General features: G+C 39.6%; 1 protein-coding gene across 2 annotated transcripts; it reads right to left on the reverse strand.

Moving 5' to 3' along the window:
* Window positions 1–1,032: 1,032 nt before the first annotated feature.
* LOC127898579 (NAC domain-containing protein 89-like) lies at window positions 1,033–4,478 on the reverse strand. Of its 2 annotated transcripts, XM_052439173.1 has the most exons (4): window positions 4,331–4,478; window positions 2,967–3,182; window positions 2,591–2,862; window positions 1,033–2,467 (listed from the first exon to the last, which is right to left on the reverse strand). In XM_052439173.1, exons 2-4 carry the CDS (start codon window positions 3,136–3,138, stop codon window positions 1,715–1,717), a joined length of 1,197 nt encoding a protein of 398 aa, XP_052295133.1. In that variant the 5' UTR covers window positions 3,139–3,182; window positions 4,331–4,478; the 3' UTR covers window positions 1,033–1,714. The 2 variants fall into 2 exon arrangements, with proteins under 2 accessions (XP_052295133.1, XP_052295132.1); XM_052439172.1 differs by lacking the exon at window positions 4,331–4,478 and having other exon boundaries at window positions 2,967–3,395.
* Window positions 4,479–10,247: the final 5,769 nt, after the last annotated feature.

Here is a 10,247-nt window from a genome sequence, read left to right on the forward strand (position 1 = left end):
CTAATGAAGCTTGGTTACAACTTTCAAGTGTGAGATTAATTAAGGGAGTTGGTTTTCATGAATTGTCAAGTTTCAACATTTTATATATATATATATGCAAGTTTTGGCCTTTGAAACCATCTTTTTGTGGCATATGTTTCCTTAGGCGTCAGAGACAAGGCATATTGTCTTATATTAATTTTTGTCTCCATGACTATTTTCTATTTTGCTTCTCAATATGTGAAAATTATTCAAGCTTCTAAGGCACAGTCAGTGAGCTGCTTCACTGACGTTTTTGTTTTATTTACAGTTTATGAACTAACTGCATAGACTGTGTCATTGATGGATGATGATTGTCTCTTTCACCAGAAATTTTGTATCATAAATAGATTTTTTCTCCCTTCTTTTTCAGTTGTTCTCTTTATCAGTAAATTTCTTTGATGAGCAGGGCTACATGTTTAATCTTATGTTCCCAATATGTTTCATATAGTTTGCGAGTAATAAGTGAAAAACATATTGCGCCAGGACTTAGATTAGATCTAGAGATACCCTAAGGCAAAAGAGGAAAAAGAAAACTTTAAACTAACTAGCCGATGAAATTAATTAAACTTGGAGACTCACTAAACAAAAGGGCTAGGAGAACTGCATGAGTAACCATTTGGTATTATTTACAAGGATGCTACGAGATTGTTGGATATGCCATGGAAAGTACAAAAAGGATGAACAAGCTGCATAGAGTGTTATGTATACATGATAACATGAATGAAGATTGTTTCTGTCACAAGAATTTTTAATATCATAAATAAATGGATATGGACCTTTTACTTTCTTTTTCTTTTATTCTTTTTCAGTTAATCAGCATATTTCTTTGATGGGCAAAACTAAATGTTTAATCTAACATTCCCAATATGTTCCATACAGTTTGCACATAATAAGTGAAAAATATATTGTGCCAGGGGTTAGATTAGATCTAGAGATAACCATAACCAAATAAATCTCGGAACTAACTACCTGGGGAAATTAAACTTGACAACTCACTAAACAAAAGGGCCATGAACAAAAATGGCATGCCTTCCATTCGAGGTACTGAAACAATGATCAACAGTGATACACTGAAATTGAAAAGCTTTTTAGCCTTACCAGAAAAATACAGTTTGATATTTTACATTATCATATACTGCGAAAACAAAGAAATACAACAAAATCCAAAATGAAATAAATACAGCAAAAACAAAAATTACCAATAGATAATGATTCTGGGTTTTGTTTATGGCCTGTTTGGAAGGTAATCATCACCAAAATGAAGACCCTTCACAGTGGTTGCCATCCACACCACTGCACATATATATAAATTGCTAGTGCCATTTTCTGGTGTAAGCCAAACTTGACATTTGGAGCTTTCCTTCAGAGATCAACAGCATGCACAGCATCTCCTTTTGCTAGCTGCAGAAATCATCTATGGATGATCTTCCCTTAGGTCTGTCAAGTCCGATCTGCCACTATTGTTTTCTACAAGCATTCCCATTTAACAAGCTGAACTTTTCCGAAACTTGGCCCTACTGTTTCATGTAGATATTACATATGATAGAGAGCAACTTGAGCATCCAAGTGCCCTAAATAACCACTCTCAACGACTATAAAGTTCAGAATACAATACAGCATGAGTGAGCAATATTACAATATAATATGCTCCTAGAGCATTTGATTGTATATAACATATGCTACTGAAGTACTATTAATACTCAAAGACTATGTTTACCCATTCATTGAAGGATTCGGTTTCAGTGTTCGTGTAACCGCCATCCTCCACATAAACTCCATTATCTGACTTTGATGAGAAGAAGTCAGGAGTGGTCTGTCCAGTTTCATCAGGAGAGTACTTATTCTGAAAATCCCTCCATGAATTGAACTGGCCGTCTACCTGCTCACTGTCAAATTGAGAATTCAATAAACCACTACCATAACTAGAACCATTAGAACATGATGATTCCTGTTCTGGATAAACTGGTGACTGCAGTGCCGAGAAAGAGGCATCATTCAGCCCAGTATAGCCACCACCCTGTGGATTGAATTCCAAAAGTTGTCGAGCTTCTGCCTCAACAGAATTTTCGACAATATTTTCGGAAACACGATTTCTAGAATGAGAAATCGAATGGTCTCTTGCTTGAACTTCAGAGACCAAAACACCATTTTCTGTAACATGATTGTTATTAGAAACCAAATCTTCTTTTCTTGTAAAATGATTTCTATTAGTATCTTCTGCAAGATGATTTCTTTTAGAAGTCAAATTTTGACTAGATTGATCTTGATCACTAATGGAAACACCAAGCTTCTGATCCCGTTTTCTTTTAGAAGTCAAATTTTGACTAGGTTGATCTTTATCACTCGTGGAAACACCAAGCTTCTTAGCCTGTTTCCTTTTAGCGGAAACAACACCAAACTTCATCTGATCCCGTTTTCTTTCTAGGCGACACACAACAAAGTCCTTCTACAATCAACACAGCAGAAATAGAAAAAGTTCACCAATTGACTGCTGTATTATCAATTATTTTTCACGAAAATAAACAGAGTACTTACAACACATACGCAATTCTAAAACAGAAACTGATACCTTATAAACAGGGTCATCTTCAACAGCTATTTCGTGCATAACCCACTCAGTCTTAGCTTTCTTGGAGGCAGAATCATGGCGGGAGAAAGACAAAATCCTTTTGGTACCAATCACTTCGGTACTGTATTTTCGCTTGATTTTAGAACCATTGCCCGTCTTTTTCCAGGTTCCTTCCTTTGTTCCTCTATTTACCCGTTTACTCTTGGCATACTTGTAATCAGGCTCACAGAAAAAGTACCACACCTCTTCCTCAGACTGAATCTCAGAATGGCCTGCATCGCAGCAAATGATTCCATCAATTTCTGAATTTTAGTTACTAAACTAATTAATCTTGAACAGACATCGCGTTGAGTACTTGATTGGCACGATTACTTACAGGGTAGCTCCCAGGGCTCAAAGCCGTAGAAATCAATTTCCTTGATCGTACGGACGGAGAAACCAGGATCAAGTCTCTTCATCTTCAGGAGACGAATGATTTCTTCATCAGTTGGGTAGAATCTGAACCCTACGAGACTGTTCATTTCTGATTCAGCACCCAGGTGAAACATAGAGTAATACTGAGAGAGTGAAAGCTTCTTCTGTCCAATTTGGTCTGCGAAAACTAGAAAGAGTCAGTGGGCAATATAATTTCTACTCGATTGCTACAGAACAAGTTGAAATAATGAGTGTCCTGATATCAAGGTTCGTGGAACTAATGGGTATTGCTATCATCTTTGTAAAATGTAGAGTTAGTATGTTTTTTTAAAAAAATTAATAAATCTCTTTTCCTTTTTTAACAACTTTAGTTCTTTTAATAATGTCATTTGAAAAATGTGTCTTCCTTTGTAAAGCTCTCTCTCTCGAATAGAGAGGCTGGAATGGAAGTATTGAGGGGTCATAAGGACCCGGGTGTTCACTCCTTGGGAGTGTAAAGTAGATCATTATCTTTAGTTTTTTTAGCTATAGTGCGTTTGGATAGGCTCTCTGGGGAAGCAGAGAGTATTCTCGGAGGAAAGGATTCGTAGTCATAGTTGTGTGCTCACCCTCTTTCATTAGCTGCCATGGATACAGACGAATTAATTCGAAAATGCAAAGCAATAACTATTCGAGAGGAAGATAAAGCTAGAGTGACGATGGAGGTGGACGTGAAAACTAAGAAAGCAGGAATGCTAGCAAGATGTCTAATGGGTAAAGTCCTTCTCTCGAGAGGAGTTAATAAAGAAGGGCTCAAGGCTGCGTTACAGCAAGTGTGGAGAACGTTCAAAGAAGTCAAAATCGAGAGCTTGGGGAATAATATCTTCATGTTCAGATTTGCAGAACAAACAGACAAAAAAAGGGTATTATCAGGGGGTCCGTGGCACTTTGATAGGGCATTAATAGTCCTAACTGAGCCCCAAGGGATCGGGGAAGTCACCAAACAATCATTTATCTGGACATCCTTTTGGGTGTAGATCCGGAACGTCCCAATTGCTTGTATGGAAAAAGAGTTTCTTCAAGAATTAGGCGGAAAGATTGGGATAGTAGAGGAGGTCGAAACCGATGATAATGGAGATTGTTTTGGAGAATTTGCTAGAATCAGAATTTCAGTCAACATAACACAGCCCCTGGAGAGAATATTGTTCCTCAAACAAGAAGGTGAGCCAGACATCCCAATGCCGGTGGTTTATGAACGATTGACAGACTTTTATTTTTGTTGTGGGATTATTGGCCATCAATACAAGGAATGTGAAAAGTACAAGAGTCAACAAAGAGAAGAATTACCGTATGGGAGTTGGATGAAAGCAACAACGGTAGGGAGCCAAGCAAGAAGATATCAAAAGAGGGAGAAATGGAGCTATGGGGGGGGTAAATCGGAAGAGAAAGCTGAAAGCTCAGAGAACCACAGCTCCTCTCAACAGCAAAGGCAGAAGCAAGCTAACCCATTAAGGGTAAACGGGTCGGAACCCATTGGGGCAGAAATGGGGCAAATCAGGGAGCATGACAAGAGGGGTGGTGTGGAGGGAGTAGGTGAACAACATTTAATGAAGGAAGTGATAGAATCGATGGGAAAAAAGCAAGTAGACGGCTACAAGCAAACTGAGGGCTCGGGGAATGGTACAGTCCCTAGAAAAGAGGAATTAGAGGCGGGAAATGGAAACATAAAAGAGTGGGAAAGAGTGCAAGTAAACCGAATGCGAAGCGAGGAAGCTGAAATAGACGATGGGCTGGTAATTTCACAATTAAGGCCCAATAAGCGAAAATGGAAGATACAAGCCCGAATTCCAGGAGAGGGGAAATCCAAATCTCAGATTGGGACTCAGAAAAGGCCAAGTAAGGAAACTTTCGGGCAAAACCCCAAGAAAAAAACGAAGTTAACTAGCTCCATCAAACTAGAGCTTAATAAACTTGATCATTTCCCGCCAACAACAGGGGCCAAGATGACCAAAGAGCTTTTGATGCTGGAAGACATGGAAGTCATGGATTCAAACATTGCACAAGTATCGGCGGAGGCTGGCAGTCAGCCCCGCCGAAAATCATGAAAATTATCAGTTGGAACGTTCGGGGTTTGGGGAATCCCCGAGCGTTTCAAGCCTTGAAAAAAATCCTCCTTTTGCATGGTGCTCAAATTATTTTTTTGTGCGAGACAAAGGTTTCGGTTTTGCAAATGAACGGGATTGCGAATAAGCTACATTTTGATAATTTCTTCGCGGTAAACTGTAGTGGTAGAGGTGGAGGCTTAGCGTTGCTCTGGAGCTCAGAAAGTAGGGTGCAAATCAAGTCTTTCAGCACGCACCATATCGATGCTGAAATACTAACGACATCTGGTAGACGAATGAGGATTACAGGAGTGTATAGTCATCCAGAAATGGGGCAAAAAAAGCATACTTGGACGCTTCTAAGACGGCTGGCAGGTTTGTCTTTTAGCCCTTGGCTGTGTTTTGGTGATTTTAATGAGGTTTTGCATCCGGGTGAGAAAAGGGGGGGGGGGGGAAATGCTAGGAATGTGAATTTAATCAATGATTTTAGCGAAGCTTTGAGGGATTGTGTTTTAAAGGATGTTGGGTTTAAGGGGTATCCGTTTACGTGGAGTAATGGGAGATATGGGTAGGGTTTTGTGGAAGAAAGGTTAGATAGATTTGTTTGTAATAAAGAGTGGAGTGAAATTTTTGTGGACGGTGAAGCTAGCAACCTTGACACATGGTTTTCGGATCACTGCCCTGTGTTGATGGAAGTTAAAGAGAGGAATGAGGGAATGATTCATGATGGAAGGCACCGTTCAAGAATCCATTACAAGGATATGTGGAGCTCGTATGATGAATGTAAGGAAATCATTAAGGAAGAATGGAGGCTGTTCGGCAATTGGAGGAGTGAAAATCCAGTGCATGTGTTTTGGAACTCAGCGAAAAAATCGATGGCTCGGCTGTTATATTGGAGCAAGGGGGAATTTAGAAGGCGGGAGAAGAAATTAGAGGAGCTGAGGGTGCAGCTGCGGGGTCTAAAGCTTAGGAAGGTGCAATTTGAAAATTGAGTAGAAATTAAGAAAGTGGAGAAGCAAATTCAAAACATCCTCATCAAGGAAGAAATCTATTGGAAGCAGCGCTCAAGAGCGGATTGGCTCAAGGAAGGTGACAAGAATACAAAGTTTTTTTCACAACAAGGCGTCGTCGAGGAAGAAGAAAACCAGAATATGGGGGATAGAGGACACCTCGGGAAGATGGACTGAGAAGCCAAAAGAGATAGAGCAGGAATTTTGCAGCTATTTCAACAATCTTTTCGCAACAACTCAACCAAGTAAAGAGCAAATCTCAGCAGCCATGGAAGGCATGACCTCGAGAGTATCGAAAGATATGAATGAGATGTTGGAGAAGCCTTTTTCAGTTGAGGAAGTGATGGATGCTCTGAGCCTAATGTGCCCAACCAAGGCTCCGGGTCCGGATGGATTGCCAGCAATTTTTTACCAAAAGCATTGGCAAATGGTCAAAGATGGAGTCCTTGCTACTTGCCTGCACATCTTTAATTCACAAGGTTCTATAACTCCTATCAACCATACCTATATTGCATTGATTCCAAAAATTAGGAAGCCTAGAAAAGTCACATAGTTTAGGCCTATAAGCTTGTGTAATGTTATCTATAGGATTGTTGCTAAATCAATTGCGAATAGGTTTAAACAAATTTTGCACAAGATCATCTCCCCAACGCAAAGTGCGTTTATTCCTCATAGGCTGATAACTGACAACATTATAGTTGGTTATGAATGTCTTCACAAGATAAGACATTGTAAGAGCATAAGAAATGGCTTGGTAGCTTTAAAGCTTGATGTGAGCAAAGCATATGACAGATTGGAGTGGAGTTTTCTTGAGCAAATTATGAAACGCTTAGGCTTTTCCCATCAATGGATCAGTTTAATAATGAGGTGTATTAGTTCGGTGTCTTTTTCGGTTATCATTAATGGATCGGTTAAGGGCTTTATCAAACCTCAAAGAGGGTTAAGGCAAGGTTGTCCCATTTCCCCGTATTTGTTTATTACTTGTGCAGAGGCCTTTTCCTCCCTGTTGCAACAAGCTGAACAGCAAAGACTTATACATGGGTTGTCTTTTGGAAAAGAGTTGAAGATCTCGCATCTATTATTTGCGGATGACAGTCTGATTTTTTGCAGAGCTTCAGTTGCCGATTGCCAAAAACTGAAGATGATCTTGGACTGTTACTCTTTGGCATCTGGGCAAATATTTAACTTCGAGAAATCCTCCCTCTTTCTTAGTGGCAACGTCCAGCAAGCACAAGCTTCTGCAATTGGAAACATATTTCATCTCAACATTGTGTCCAAGTATGAAAACTACCTAGGCCTTCCTGCTATGGTTGGGAGAAAGAGAAGTGGTTTCTTCAATGACATCAAGCTGAAGGTTCTTAACAAAATCTCAAGTTGGCAGCATAAATTTTTCTCTTGTGGGGGCAAAGAGGTGTTGATTAAAGCAGCTGTGCAAGCCATTCCAGCATTCGCTATGAGTGTGTTTAAGATTCCGTTGGGGATTTGTGAAGACATTCAAAGAATAGTGGGCAATTTCTGGTGGGGATCCAGCAGGGAGAGACGAAGTATTCATTGGTCGAAATGGGAGAAAATGAGTCAGGCCAAGTGTAAGGGGGGTATGGGATTTCGGGATTTTGCAAGTTTCAACCAAGCTCTATTAGCGAAGCAAGGCTGGAGAATTCAGCAATGCCCCGATTCTCTGGTGGCTAGGGTCCTGCAAGCGCGGTACTTCCACTCATCCAATTTTTTGAATGCGAAGATTGGCTCTAATCCTTCGTATATTTGGAGGAGTATTTTGTGGGGAAGACAAATCATTTGTGGGGGCTCTCGATGGAGAATTGGAAATGGTCAAGATGTCCATATACATAAGGCTAACTGGATTCCAAAACCTTTTACTTTCAAGCCTGTGATTAAGCCAACAATGCCTAGTGAGGCTCTAGTTTCAGAGTTAATCAATGGTGAGAACTGTTGGGATGAGGAGCTGATATACAAGCATTTTGATAAGATGGATGCTGATGTAATAACTCAAATTCCGCTGCCGAGAAGATTAAGGGAGGATGAACTCATTTGGCATTTTGGAAAGAGTGGCCAATATACTGTCAAAAGCGGTTACCAGAGAGCACTGAAAATTAGATTTCCAGCCATGCCTTCAAGCTCGGAGTCTTCGAAAAATGAGTGGAATATCATTTGGTCTCTTGCTCTGCCAAAGAAGATCAGAATATTTGTTTGGAGGGCAGCCAAAAACTTGCTTCCTTCAGCTGAGAATTTGTGGAAGAGGAAGATTGTCCAAGAGCCTACCTGCCAGCTTTGTAAAATGGGAATAGAGAATGTGTTTCATGCCTTAGTTGATTGTAAAGCAGCCAAGAAGGTTTGGAGATTATCCCTTTTTTATATTGATATTCAAGCAGCCCCTGGGCAGGATATTTTGAGCTTGTTGCATGGAGTGAAAAGAATGAGAAGCAATGCTGATGTAGATTTGTTTGCCGTGATGCTCTGGGCGAAGTGGAATGCAAGGAACCAATGGCTGTTCAAAGGCAAGCGAGAGAACCCCCAATCTGTTGTGGCTAAAGCTGAAGCTGTGATGGAGGCTTATAAGAGAGTGCAGCCTTCAGCTGATGTAAGCCATGGAAAGCAGCAGAAAGTGGCTCAGCTGGGATGGAATCCCCCTCAAGAAGGGTTTGTTAAGATCAACACTGATGCCGCTACCAACTCAGAAAAGAATCTTGTTGGGCTGGGGGCTGTGATTAGAGATGAAAAGGGGCAAGTGACAGCAACTGCGATCAAGGTTTCAAAATTCCATGGAAGTGTAGCTTATGCTGAGGCAGAAGCTATGGAATGGGGCTTGCAGGTGGCAAAAGATGCGCATGTGAAAGATGTAATTATGGAGTCAGATTCGCAAGAAGTAGTTAGCTTAGTAAACAACAGACAGGGCAGCAGATCCGAGATCTATTGGGTAGTATTGGAAATTCAGAAATTGAAAGAAAGCTTCGATCATGTTAGTTGTGTGTATACACATAGATCTTGCAATGCCATTGCCCATTCTCTAGTTAAAATAGCTTTAGAGAAATGCGAAACTGTTGTATGGAAGGGTTCCTACCCTCTACAAGTCATGTATTTGTTATCTTCTCTGGATTAATAAAAATTTCTTTTCAAAAAAAAAAATAATGTCATTTGAAAAGAAATAAAGCTGGCCGAGAGATCGGGTTGGATTATTTACACTCTAAATATTATTTTTAATTTTTTTAAAATTTTAAAATATAATTACTTAAGCTTTTTAAATTAGTTAACTTTATTTATTTATAAAATTAACAAAATTATTTAGCGCACTATTTTTTAAGAGATTTGACATATGCTTACAATAATATAATTCACCAACTGGTGTCTTTCAAGAACAGGTTCATCTGATATGATTGATCTTTAGCTTTGCAAGTTCTTCTGATATAGGAGATTTTTGCGGATTAGCTCAAGACAAGTTTGATCCGAGGTACATACAAGTGAAGGTAAAGTTGATGGGTGGAAAAGCAATTGCCATGATCTCACAATGAAAGAAACCACTCTTCCCCTTTTTACCATCCATGGACAGTCTTGCATTAGGTCTATGAACCATTCGTACGAGTACTATAAACAAGAATTCAATTGGTATGTTTAACAAGCTGATGAAGATTCCAAGACTTGGCCATATGCCACACATAGACATCAAATACAGACCAAGTGGATTATCCAGGTACTACAAACAACATTATTTCCTGGAGGACTTGATTGTTGTTTAAATGTGCTACTTAATTAATATTCTCAGTAGTTCATTTACCGTTTACCCACGCCCATTTCTTCCCTTGTAGGTGAGCAGTTGATATATAATTTGTTAGTGGTTATTGCGCCAATAGGAAGCGTTTCATGGCTTAGGCTCAAGTCCATTGATCTAAAGAACATATGCATGTAGTAAATTAATCAAACATAACAACATAGCACTATATTCCCATTAAACAAGCACCAACTTTCATGAACTAGGTAACACAATCACATATAGAAATAACTATTTTCTAATATATGTAACACAGCGGGAAGTACATTCCTCATGCATGAAGCATGATCAAAATTTCAACAACAATATTCTCCACTAGCTAGCGGAGACTGAAGAGGGCAGGATGAGCAAGTTCAGTTTCTACAAGAGGG

This window comes from Citrus sinensis, chromosome 4 (assembly GCF_022201045.2).
Source record: "Citrus sinensis cultivar Valencia sweet orange chromosome 4, DVS_A1.0, whole genome shotgun sequence".
Lineage (NCBI taxonomy): Eukaryota > Viridiplantae > Streptophyta > Magnoliopsida > Sapindales > Rutaceae > Citrus > Citrus sinensis.

What these genes read in the sequence shown, in the direction of transcription:
- LOC127898579 (XM_052439173.1), bottom strand. Translation starts at nt 3,138, where the DNA reads ATGTTTCACCTGGGTGCTGAATCAGAAATGAACAGTCTCGTAGGGTTC. An exon ending in TGAGCCCTGGGAGCTACCCT is followed by an intron (nt 2,863 to 2,966) that starts GTAAGTAATCGT and finishes GCTGCGATGCAG; the next exon opens with GCCATTCTGAGATTCAGTCT. An exon ending in AAGATGACCCTGTTTATAAG is followed by an intron (nt 2,468 to 2,590) that starts GTATCAGTTTCT and finishes TGTTGATTGTAG; the next exon opens with AAGGACTTTGTTGTGTGTCG.